At 44.1% G+C, this 12,182-nt stretch overlaps 1 protein-coding gene across 1 annotated transcript in view; it reads left to right on the top strand.

The window, feature by feature from the left end:
- lrp4 (low density lipoprotein receptor-related protein 4) overlaps nucleotides 1-12,182 on the top strand; it is a 130,988-nt gene that overhangs the window by 115,155 nt on the left and 3,651 nt on the right. The window contains exons 17-37 of the mRNA XM_069657494.1: nucleotides 256-464; nucleotides 778-859; nucleotides 950-1,055; nucleotides 1,563-1,764; nucleotides 1,973-2,162; nucleotides 2,384-2,515; nucleotides 2,634-2,774; nucleotides 2,863-2,949; nucleotides 3,046-3,217; nucleotides 3,436-3,598; nucleotides 3,748-3,973; nucleotides 4,401-4,704; nucleotides 4,797-5,015; nucleotides 5,166-5,300; nucleotides 6,313-6,421; nucleotides 6,721-6,913; nucleotides 8,218-8,331; nucleotides 8,583-8,694; nucleotides 9,145-9,206; nucleotides 10,218-10,305; nucleotides 10,424-10,565. Coding sequence (XP_069513595.1) covers nucleotides 256-464; nucleotides 778-859; nucleotides 950-1,055; nucleotides 1,563-1,764; nucleotides 1,973-2,162; nucleotides 2,384-2,515; nucleotides 2,634-2,774; nucleotides 2,863-2,949; nucleotides 3,046-3,217; nucleotides 3,436-3,598; nucleotides 3,748-3,973; nucleotides 4,401-4,704; nucleotides 4,797-5,015; nucleotides 5,166-5,300; nucleotides 6,313-6,421; nucleotides 6,721-6,913; nucleotides 8,218-8,331; nucleotides 8,583-8,694; nucleotides 9,145-9,206; nucleotides 10,218-10,305; nucleotides 10,424-10,565 — 3,188 coding nt within the window. The remainder of the gene's footprint in view (nucleotides 1-255; nucleotides 465-777; nucleotides 860-949; nucleotides 1,056-1,562; nucleotides 1,765-1,972; nucleotides 2,163-2,383; nucleotides 2,516-2,633; nucleotides 2,775-2,862; nucleotides 2,950-3,045; nucleotides 3,218-3,435; nucleotides 3,599-3,747; nucleotides 3,974-4,400; nucleotides 4,705-4,796; nucleotides 5,016-5,165; nucleotides 5,301-6,312; nucleotides 6,422-6,720; nucleotides 6,914-8,217; nucleotides 8,332-8,582; nucleotides 8,695-9,144; nucleotides 9,207-10,217; nucleotides 10,306-10,423; nucleotides 10,566-12,182) is intronic.

Here is a 12,182-nt window from a genome sequence, read left to right as displayed (position 1 = left end):
AAAGTTTGTCTGTAATAGTTTCACCACTTGTAATAGAATGAAATGTCACTTACAAACCCTGTAATTTAAAAACGTATTAATTTTACTGCAATCATTCTACGGTGTTTTAATTTATGATATTAATCAAGTAGTTTGGCTGGATGTGTCCTTTAAGGGCTGCCAGTTGTCTGTGTGTGAGTGCTGTTTTGCTGTGTTCACTGTTGACCCCACTGTTAAACCTAGAAGACTGACAGAAGACCTTTGGTCTTTAATCAGGTCTTGACAAGTTCCTGCTTTTTGCCCGAAGGACGGACATCCGACGAGTCAGCTTCGACACAGAGGACATGTCCGATGACGTCATCCCTCTGGCTGACGTCCGCAATGCCGTGGCTCTGGATTGGGACGCCAAAGACGGCTACATCTACTGGACGGACGTCACCACTGACTCCATCAACAGAGCGCTGTGGAACGGCAGCAAGCAGGAGGTCAGTGACATCTACAGTCTGAGTGAACACAACACTGGAATCCCGTCATCTGCCCTAAGACTTTACTAAGAGCAGCAGCAGCAAGAGACTGCAGGCTTGAAGTTTATGCAATTCTGCCATCTACTGGTGCTGATTTGAAAGTGCAACAGCAACTGATGCTCTGCAGAATATTTTAGTTTAAGAGTTGTGTTACTTTGTGTCAGATTTAGTCATCTCTGTTGTCCATAGCAACCTGGACATGTCACAGAAAACAAACAAAAAAACAACATAAAAACACTCATTCTTTAAATAATTCTTGTCCCTGTTTGTCTAGGTGGTGGTGGACACCAGTCTGGAGAGCCCAGCAGGTTTGGCCATTGACTGGGTGACCAACAAGCTCTACTGGACTGATGCTGGTAAACAGCCTTATTTTACACATTTTCAAATTTCTGATTCATTACGTACAATCATATTTAATCAGTCATGTCCTGTCTTTTGTTTCTCAGGTACAGATCGTATCGAAGTGTCTAATGCTGACGGAAGCATGCGGACCGTCCTGATATGGGAGAACCTGGACCGGCCCAGGGACATTGTTGTTGACCCGATCGGAGGGTGAGATGATTTAAAGGTTCAGAAAGAAACCGATAAACCTGAACTCTTAAAGGCAAACTCAGTCATCCTCGAATGCTGCTGCCGGGCTTCTGACTGATTCCAGGAGGAGGGACCATGTTACTCCTATTCTGGCCTCGCTTCACTGGCTTCCAGTCCGCTTCAGGGTTGATTTTAAGGTTGCACTGTTTGTTTTTAAAGCACTGAATGGACGGACGCCCTCCTGTATCACAGATCTCTTAAGCCCTTACATTACCTCCAGGCCCCTCAGATCGTCCGACATGGTCCCTTTACTCTTAACAGCCTTCCTGCTCTGAATAGGCTGCTTTACTACTGTGTTTATGTCTTTCGATATTTTATTTATACCATATGTATTATTTATACCTTGTTTGCGTTTTCTATGTTTTGTTTATTCCTTGTGTTGATGTTTTTGACTCGTCTGTGATGGATCTTATCAGGTTTTGGGTGTTAAATCATTCTTATTATTATCGTGTTATTCTTTCTCCATAGTTTCATGTACTGGACTGACTGGGGCGCCAACCCAAAGATCGAGCGTGCAGGAATGGATGCCTCCAGTCGCATCGTTATCATCTCGTCCAATCTGACGTGGCCTAATGGGCTCGCCATCGACTATGAAACCAAACGCCTGTACTGGGCCGATGCTGGCATGAAGACCATTGAATTCGGCAACTTTGATGGCTCTGACAGACAGGTAACTTTATTTACCTTCATACTCATATGGTTAATGTCTGATAGGATAAAGAAATTGTTGTAACTTAGTGGATGTCATAAAGGATTAATTTGCTTCTCTATCCTTGGTTGAGATTCACTTTTTTCTGCTGATGGAATCAACTCTGTAAACAGAAGTCTATAAATGTTTCCAGCTCTCACCAAACCTCTGCTACTGTGTTTGCGTACAGGTTTTGATTGGCACCCAGCTTCCTCACCCCTTTGGTCTGACTGTACACAAGGACAAGCTGTACTGGACAGATTGGCAGTCCAAGAGCATCCAGAGCGCTGACAAGCTCACCGGCCTGGGCCGACACACACTGGCTGAAAACCTGGAGAACCTCATGGACATTCACATGTTCCACCGACTGCGTGAGACAGGTCGGTGTGCTTCCACGTGCACACAGCATGCAAGCCATTTTAATAGCTAATCACTGTTATACGGCCTCCAGGGTTCAGCCTTAGTCATAGCAGTTAAAGTGCAAAGCAGTATAGTCACGTGCCCCAAATTTCTTCTTCTCCCATTTCCATTCCTTGCCTCCAACCTGCCCTAAAAAGATTTGGTAGCTGACCTGAGTCTATTTGTGTGTCTCCATCTGTAGTGCGTAACCCGTGTGCGGTGAATAATGGAGGCTGCAGCCACCTCTGTCTTTTGGCTCCTGCTCCCAAAGCCTCCAGCTGTGCCTGTCCCACCGGAATCAACCTGCAGACGGACGGAAAGACCTGCACACCTGGTAGGAAACAAACTCTGTTTACCTCTAATGACTAAAGATCTTACTCTAAAACTATAATAGGAAAAAGGAAAACTTGCTGTGATGTGTGTTGATGAGTGTTGTGTTTATGTATGTGCAGGCATGAGCAGCTTCCTCATCTTTGCACGGAGGACAGACATCAGGATGGTTTCTTTGGATATCCCGTACTTTGCTGATGTGGTTCTGGCTGTCAATAGCTCCATGAAAAACACCATCGCCATCGGGGTCGACCCCAAAGAAGGTTTGTATGTCTTCTGAAAGTTTTAAAATGCCTGTTTCTAAAAGACAAGTGAAAGTGTTCTTACATGTATATGTCGCACATCTCCCAGGAAAAGTCTATTGGTCCGACAGCACGCTGAAGAAAATCAGCAGAGCCAACATCAACGGAAAAGCACAGGAAGAGATCATATCTACCGGTGAGGAGGGTGACGTACATGGATAATGCTCTTTAACTCCGCCAGTTCCTTCTATCATAATGTCATCCCTGTCTATCTCTGTGTCTCTCTCTGCAGGCTTGATGACAACTGATGGCCTGGCCGTGGATGCTGTCGGCAGGAAGATCTACTGGACGGACACGGGAACCAATCGTATTGAGGTTGCAAACCTGGACGGCTCAATGAGGAAGGTTCTCGTCTGGCAGAACCTGGACAGCCCTCGAGCCATCGCCCTTTACAATGAGATGGGGTGAGAGTCGTAGCTTTTCATTTCAGAGAATTCAATGAAAATCTCTGACTACACGAGCTAAAGATGACACTAAAGATGAATTGAGAGAGTCTTAAAGAGACTTGTTAGCTCATGATCCCTACCACCAATGATAATCTTCAATGATAATCAATGATAAAAAAGTCCTACTCTGTCTGACCCTTGACCTTTGTGTCCCTCTCTCTTTCTCTCTTCTCCAGGTATTTATACTGGACGGACTGGGGAGAGCACGCTAAGCTGGAGCGCTCAGGGATGGATGGATCAGACCGTGTGATCCTCATCAGTAACAACCTCGGCTGGCCCAACGGCCTGGCCATCGACATGGCTGGATCACAGCTGCTGTGGGCCGACGCTCACACTGAGGTCAGTAGTGACACTTAAGTGAACTTTGACCCGACACATTTTTAATTGTTACAGGACAAAAGCCCTGATTTGAGTTTTTAAAGGCTTGTAATGTTCATGGACCTGAAATGCTGAATTCCTAAATCTAACACCTGTCTGGCCCTCTTTAGCGTATTGAGTTGTCCGACCTGAACGGGCAGAATCGTCGCACCCTGGTTACTCCCGTCCAGCACCCGTACGGTTTAACCCTGCTTGGGTCCCACATCTACTGGACGGACTGGCAGAGCCGCAGCATCCAGAGAGCTGACAAGAACACCGGGACCAACACCATCACGGTGCGAGCCAACTTGCCAGGCCTGATGGACATCCAGGCTGTGGACAGAGATAGGCCACTGGGTAAGCCTGAGGACACTCAATCTAACTGCAATTAATTTTCATCAAAATCAGTTTAATCGTCATGTTCAAAAGGATCTAAAAACATGGATATTGAAAGATGTCACTGCTCATTTAGTTGCATTATGAGAAGTGTAGGACTCTGTGTTTTTGGACATCATAATAGAAGGACTTAAATCCAGGATATCTCTGCTTGAGTGCTTTATGTTTAACAATCCTTTTCTCAAACTAAGCTGCTTGTGTTTGCCTGATTATAGCTTCTGTTGAATGTTTTATGTGTAGCTCAACAGATTATATGTTGCCTAGAAAAAGTTAGACACTTTGTTAACAACAATCTGCATCCACTACACAGATTTTTGTTTGGTGTCTGTGTTTCATTTCAGTGATTTTTAATGATTTGCATGAATCCCTCTGTCTCCTGCCTCTTTAGGTTTTAACAAGTGTGGCAAGAGGAACGGGGGCTGCACCCACCTGTGCCTTCCTCGTCCCAACGGTACGTCCTGCGCCTGTCCCACCGGCATCCTGCTCAAGGGAGACGGCAGGTCATGTGACGACTCCCCAGAGACGTACCTGCTCTTCTCCAACCGCGTCAGCGTGCGCAGAATCTCCCTGGACACGAACGACCACACTGATGTGCACGTACCGGTGCCCGAGCTGCACAACGTTATCTCACTGGACTACGACAGTGTGGACGCGAAACTGTACTACACTGATGTCACGCTGGATGTTATAAGGTGAAAACTCGAGTAACTTCTACATGCAAACATTGCTCACAGTATTAACCAACACTGTCAGAAGTCATATAAACATATATTTTATTCTTTAGGCGTGCAAACCTAGACGGCACTGGCATGGAGACGGTGATCAGCCAAGGCCTAAAGACCACAGATGGGCTGGCTGTCGACTGGGTGGCAAGGAACATGTACTGGACCGACACAGGCCGCAACACCATCGAGGTGGCCCGACTGGATGGAACGAGCCGCAAAGTCCTGGTCAACAACAGTTTGGATGAACCCCGAGCCATCGCAGTGTTCCCAAGCAAAGGGTAAGACAGGGGAGTGAACTGGGCTTCAACCTCAAAGAGTTCTTTCTGCATTTCCATCTTGTTGTGGAAAAAAGGGGATTGTTAGCAGAATGAATGCAAACAGTTTATACAGTTGAAAGTCTCCTCACCAGTTCAGCCTTGTCTCTGCAGGTTCCTGTTCTGGACCGACTGGGGTCACATTGCGAAGATCGAGCGCTCTCACCTGGACGGCTCGGACCGAAAGGTTCTGATCAACACGGACCTGGGCTGGCCAAACGGTCTCACGCTGGACTACGACACACGAAGGTCAGAGAGAGAAGCCTGTCTGTGGAAGGAGATAACTTTATTGCTTTATGTTTCCAAACAGGAGCCATGTAATGTAATAAAGTTAGATTAGATGTTCTAAAAGTTTTATTATCTAATGATCCCTGAGGGGAAATCAGATCAACAACACAAGTAGCGAGTCCTGAAGATTGAACAGCAGCCAGTGTATTATACAACAAATGAACATACTGAAATGTATGCACTTGATTTAAGGATCTAGCACGCTATGTTAAAAACTTCCAAGACAATGTGTAACTGAGTAAATCACTAATTTACCCTTTAATGCAGAGCTATTGGGTTAGATTGCATGACATTAGCCATGTGTTAGGAATTAGTATCAAACTGCTTTAAACATGCTACTTTTAGCTTGATACCATGCTTTCATTTAAAGGGGGCATATCTGTCAAATGGATATTCTCATATATTTCATGGTTTTCACGTTTTTGGGTGTTTATTGTTCACAGTGAAAAACTGAAAACTACATAATTCTGTTTTTCCAGACTTACATGTTTAAAAAGGTCGCCTCTGAAATGGGCCGTTCAGAACAGCTGCGGGTTTCTACATAGAACCTTGCTTTCACTGAAATCGTCATTCACCGTCATTCACCTCAGGCTGCCTTCTTGCACGAGCTTGTAGTCAAAGATTTCAACCGTTCCGATACCTCCTGGCGATTCTGGCTCGTACATAGAAGGCCGAATAACCGATCCTAGAGCGGCCATGTTTTTTACAACTTTGGAGTGACAGTGCAGCGCGGCCGTTCCCCCACGTGGGATCGCACACGAGGGGGAGGGGCTATGCGGTCATTCCCAATACTGTCAGCCAATCGTGGCTAAGGTCTGACCTTTGAATGGCCCAAGACGGCTTGTTCGTATCAGGAGGAAGGAGAGGCTCCGAAATATAATTCCATTAAAATATGTGTACAATTTTTAAAACAAAACAAACTTTAGGTTTTTTTTACCAAGAAAATGTATGAATTTGTGATGTTTCTCTGCAGGATCTTCTGGGTGGACGCCCACTTGGACAGGATTGAGAGTTCAGACCTGAACGGGAAACTGCGTCAAGTCCTTGTCAGCCCCGTGTCCCACCCATTCGCCCTCACACAGGTAACCCCCCCTCCCCTCCTCGTCTTCAGCTGTGAATCACTGGGCTGACCCTTCCTCCTGGCTGCCTCCTCCACTCACCTGCTCTCTTTCACTCATCGGCTCACCGTGTGACTCTCAGTGGTCGTCTCTTCGTCCTCCAACTCATACTGAACTCATTCAACTTAACCATTTCTTTACTTCCCTTCCACTCTGACCCTCATTTTTCTTCCTCCTCTCCCTCCCTCCCTTTTCTTCCTCCCATCCCCCTTCTCCTTGTCTGTGTTTTTCCTCTCCTCTCTTCTTCTCCCTCGTTTCCCCAGTTGAAGCCGGTGTCCTCCCCTCTAACCCCTTTCTCCCGACTCTCGCAGCAAGACCGCTGGATCTACTGGACGGACTGGCAGACTAAGTCCATCCAGCGGGTGGACAAACACACCGGCCGTAACAAGGAAACGGTGCTGGCCAATGTGGAGGGCCTCATGGACATCATAGTGGTGTCACCTCACAGACAGACAGGTAAGGAGGCTTTCCTTCTGACACCTTCAGCTGGCATGGGTGACACTAAAGACCTCTCTGTGTTTCTGTTCTCTGAGGACACAGATGAAGATACAGAGCGAGTCTAGTTAATTTAAGGAACCCACAGATTGTATGACAAGTTTCCAGCAGGGAAAATTACCCTTTATTCTAAGTTGATCACCTCAGTAAGCATTCCCCTAAGTTTGTGGTCTCAATTAGAGATCATCACGGGTCCAAAATGTCGTGCCCAAACCCAAAGAGACCCGGGATCCGTCTATGATTTGAAAGCTGGGACCCAGAATGGGTCTAGGACTCTGGGTCTTTGACTCAGTTGTCAAAACAAACCTTTTTGTCCTACCTACTGTGACGTAGCCCTTCCCCTGTGCCTGGCCGTGTATATAATCCATCCTCCTTGCCAAGAACACCCATAAAAGTGTTGATAAAAACAGCAATGCTTATCCTCTAGTTCAGATTTAAAGTCCACTTGCTGATAAGCAGACAGATGACAGACGCGTGGCTCGATTAGAAGCATAATAAAAATAACTTCCACTGTTTGTCCTTTTGAACACTGATAACGATTACTCTTTGCTAGTCTGCTATCATCCGTGTTGTTCGAATCTGACCTGTGATATGACCCTTCACCTCCTGATCAAAAGCAGCTGGAGCACCAGCTCGGCCGGGTCATTGGTGCCACCTTGTGGCAAAAGCTGCACTTCACTTGCACTTTCTCTTTCATGATGACCAGCTCTTTCTCATCACGGTTGTGTGATCCCGGATCCACTCGGGTATGACACATAATGTTGAACAGACCCGGAAGCCGGGGATATATATCGAGTCCCGACCTGGAACTGGTTGCCCACATAGAATGTGGATCCAAATTGAACTTAATCTCATTAACCTCAGTTTAACGTGACTGCATAAAACCTTTTAAAAAATGAAACACTTTTAATGAGTTTCTGGATTAACAAGGACCTTGTTAATTAGAGAGAATTGTGTTTAGTAGACTTTAGCTGCTGGGATGGTCAAATGAAATCTGTTTTCATGGTAAATGTTCGTTAGCTGAACCGGATGGATTTGCTTGAGCTTCTTTTATGTTAATGAAAAAGTGATTTGCTGGAAGTTACCTTGGTAATAAGTTCGATTTGCATTTCAGTTTGTAAGAAACTTCTTCAGTTTTCTTTAAGAGTCCTGTACCTTCATTTTCCAGTCGTATTTAAATCTCACAGTTGACACCAGAAAAATGTCCATTTCACCACTCTGACTGTTTGGCTTCAGCTGTTAATGTCCCGTCTCCTCCCGTTCAGGAACAAACCTCTGTGGGGTAAATAACGGCGGCTGCACTCACCTCTGCTTCGCCAAGACCAACAGTTTTGTGTGCGCCTGTCCTGATGAACCAGATGGGCGACCCTGCTCCACCAGTGAGTGAGAACTGTGACTGTGCTGTGTGTACCTGAGGGTTGTTTGTGTTGACTTTTAATCCTATGTCCTATGGCCAAGAAATGTATACAGTACAATTATCTTTGCCTAAGTTATCCCTGGTTGAAAACAATATATTAACCAAGAAAGAACTTTTTACATAGCGTTAAAAAATATCTACACAACTCCTTTAGATATGAACAAAAAGTCTTTTATGTTCCTTCCCAGGTTCTGATCAGCACTATTTTATCAGTTTCAGGTTATATCCCCACGTCTCCTGCCCGAGGAACCAGCAGCACTCCTGTTCCCAACAAGATTCCCAAAGGCCCAACAGACACTCCACACAGAGGACCCTCACTTGTGAAGTATGCCCCTTTGTTCTTTTTATTCTGATTATTTTACAAAAGCTTACTCGCCCCTTAATGTACAAAACAAATGTAATGTATTACTGAACTTGGTTTCACATATCGTTCTTATCCCATTGAGAAACAGAGCAGTAGATGTGTTCATCTGCCATGTACTGTATGCTGGCATTACTGCTTTAATATTTCATGACTGACTCTTGTCACATTTCTGTTTTGAGTTCTTATTTTCAACTTTTTCAGCTTATTCAAAGAACTACTTTATAAGAAATAGCAATAAATGGAAATATTAAGTTCTCTGCCCTCTGCTTAAAAATGTTCTTGGTACTCTCAAGAGCAGAATGTTCTTATCCCATAGAGGAGCATTATGTCATAGTGTACCTTTACAGACAAGAAACGAGCGTAAAAAGTAGAACAGCATTCTCAGGTTTGGTTTCTGTCTTATTTTTACAGCTGCACTGACAAGAACATAAATGATGAAGGCTGCTTGAACAAGGTGGTGACGGCTCCTCATGGTGAGTATATGAGGACTTTCTCCCCTTCACAGTTAGCACACTGAACCCTGAACACTGAAGTCTTAAAGAGCAGTCCGACATACTGGTTTCACATTTTTGATGTTCACATTTATATTCTAACCCAAGTTGAAAATAAAAGCAATTCTATCACTTTAAATGATGTGTGTCAAACACAGTGATGTGGCCAGTTTGTGTTCCAAATAGTGCTCCTTAGGTAAACCCTGTCCTGTTTATTGAACAACTAAAAACTGAAATGTAAAACTGAGTCATTGTAGTTTGTAGTAGCTTGTAAGCGAACATGATAACAGCTTTGGAAATGTCAGAGGGTGCATTTCCCACCTTTAAACAGTCTCAATAAGATGGGAGTTTGGGTCTGTGTCCACTAATGGTGTTTTTTGCGTGCCTATTTTCTAAACAAAACCAATGCAGGTCAGCGGTTTCATCACAAACACGCCCCTCAGTGTCAGCTGTTTTTTCTCGCTGCGCTCTCAGAGCTCTCAGTTGTAAATAGTTAATCTTCTAGACCAGCTAGTAAATATCACTTCTCCATCACCAACCAATCAAAATCAAGAAGGGGCGGGACTTCTGTTATCAACTTTGTCAACAACGAAGGCGGAGGAGAAGATAATCCTGTCGTTCAAGGGTACAATTTCCAGGTGTTGCCAGGACACGTTTCCTTTCTATTGTTTTTGTTTTCTTTGTAAAATGTCCTTGAATAAAAGCAAATATTAAGCATACAGAGCGATTTAAAACAGACTGAACGGTCACTGTCAAGGGAAGCGGAAGTGCCGCTAGACAACTTTTGTAACCTAGCAACGGTAAGCGCCAGTGAGAAGCGCTCTGAAATTGAGGTCGTGTGCACTGCCAGGGCAAAAAAAACGCTGTTAGTGGACACAGACCCTTACTGTGATAACTAATTTCCAACTTGTAAATATCATTCACATTAACCGCCAACTACTGGATTTACTCTGTGAACTCACCAGTCTCTAACATCTGTTTCATCTGCTGCAGGAGAAGGACTTCATATCAGCTATGTGATTGGTGGAGTTCTGACCATCCTGGCTATTCTGATCCTCATAGCTGCTTTGATTATTTACAGGTCAGTCTTATGCTTCACACTTCTTCCCTTTCTCGCTCCTTAGTCTTAGTCAGTTTTGATTACCTAAAGTTGATACACAGCAGACTGTTACCTTACCTTCCTGTTTTTTTAATAACAGACATAAAAAATCAAAGTTTGCTGATCCGGGAGTGAGCAACCTGACCTACAGTAACCCCTCGTACCGGACGTCAACACAAGAGGTCAAGATCGAGGCGTCGCAGAAGCCTCCGATATACAACCAGCTTCGATATAAGAAAGAGGTAACGCACAGAGTGGACACTGCAATGAAAACTTTGTTTAACAGATGAATGGATTCAAGGGGAATCCATGATGTTTCTGTAGTATGATCACAGACAATGTAGCTGTATGGTGGATAGCCACAGAGACAAATGACTTCACAGTTTGTCTCAGCTCAGGTTGATTGTGTTGAATTATTGTAACATGTGACACCAGCAGGTTACAGTCACCAGCACTCATCTTTCTTCCCCCCCTCCTCTCTCTCTTTCCTCACTGCAGCTCTCTCATCCCTACAACTCCCTCTCTCCCTTTATCTTTTGACCCACTTGTTCCGTGGAGAGGTAGTTACACAGCATGAAAGAGTTGTGTTCTTTCCTGTTGTGTGTTTTTCTCACTTGTCTTCTGCTTTTTCTTTGTTTTCTCTCCATCTCTTCTGTCTTTCACTGCATGCGGAGTCTGCTTCCTGAAATTAACAATTTCTCTCTTTGGTGCAGTTTCAGAGCTCTGTGATCAGTAGCATGTCAGTGCTAATATATTTTATCAGGTTTTTGTGTGAAACCAACATTTCAACAACAGTAATTCCTTCAATTTCACCCGTTGGTGCTCGGGCCCCAATTGAGAGCAAAGTGCTGTCATTGAAAGCTTCTATGCTCATAAAACATTTACAATAAACACTTAATCTCTTCTCGAAGTAAGATATTGCCATTTGCCATGAGAGAGAAAATAAAACAGAAATTAAAGTTGTAATCTCGAAGATCTCAGTTTCGTTCTCTTTGGCGGCACCTGTGGTGATAAACGGTAATTGCGGTTGCATACTTCCCAAATATCCAGACAGTGTTGCATGTGTGACGTCCAAGATTGACTCCGGTTGTAACGATTTCCTTTTTAGACTGTTTGCTTCATCTGAGCGTCCAGTTTGTTTCTTTTTCATTGGATTCTTATTTTCGAAGTTGTATCTGTAGTCATCGATCTTTTCTTTTCTTGTTCAGAAATAGTAGATTACTGTTTACTCGCAACACTTGCAGAGACCGGAAAAGCAGCTGCTTAGCTCCGCCTACCCTCTCTGGCAGACCAACCACTGCTGGCTGATGGAAAACGCGTCACTGTAAAAGTCGCCACAGACACCCAGTCTGTAATACTGCAAATGCAAAGGCTTTCATCAGTGGGCCATAGGCTCAGTCACCATTGTGTTACCTCGTTCGGCGATAGATAGAGACATTTATTGAAATGAAAATCTTCGAGATTATATCTTTAAGGATTGTTTTTGCTTTATCCACCATTAGAAGCTACGTATAGAAAGCTGAACCCATTTCCAATTCCCTGTTTGTTGCAATCCATTGCACCAGCTGTCCAAAACTCTATAATACTGCAAACTTTACTGCTGGCCTGTTGTTGGCTGCTTTTCATTTCTCTCGGGGTGTCAAGATTTGTTTTTATATTATTCCTCGTACAACAGACTGAATAATTTGAACATACGTATAGATGCTATCCTATAATTCCATGTTAACTGGAATAGCACTGTATTAATAGAAGTTTACGGTAATTCTTGTTCCTAAATATTTATAAATGCCATTGAGCAATCCAATAGATTTCACTACAGATTACCCCGACTGACAACCTGGTGTTTTCGTTCATGGTTA

Source organism: Semicossyphus pulcher, unplaced genomic scaffold (genome assembly GCF_022749685.1).
Source record: "Semicossyphus pulcher isolate SPU_LCO1_2020_fin unplaced genomic scaffold, fSemPul1.0.p SCAF_1, whole genome shotgun sequence".
Taxonomy (NCBI): domain Eukaryota; kingdom Metazoa; phylum Chordata; class Actinopteri; order Labriformes; family Labridae; genus Semicossyphus; species Semicossyphus pulcher.
Note: the sequence above shows the minus strand (reverse complement) of the source record. Positions and strands in the feature narration are given on the sequence as shown.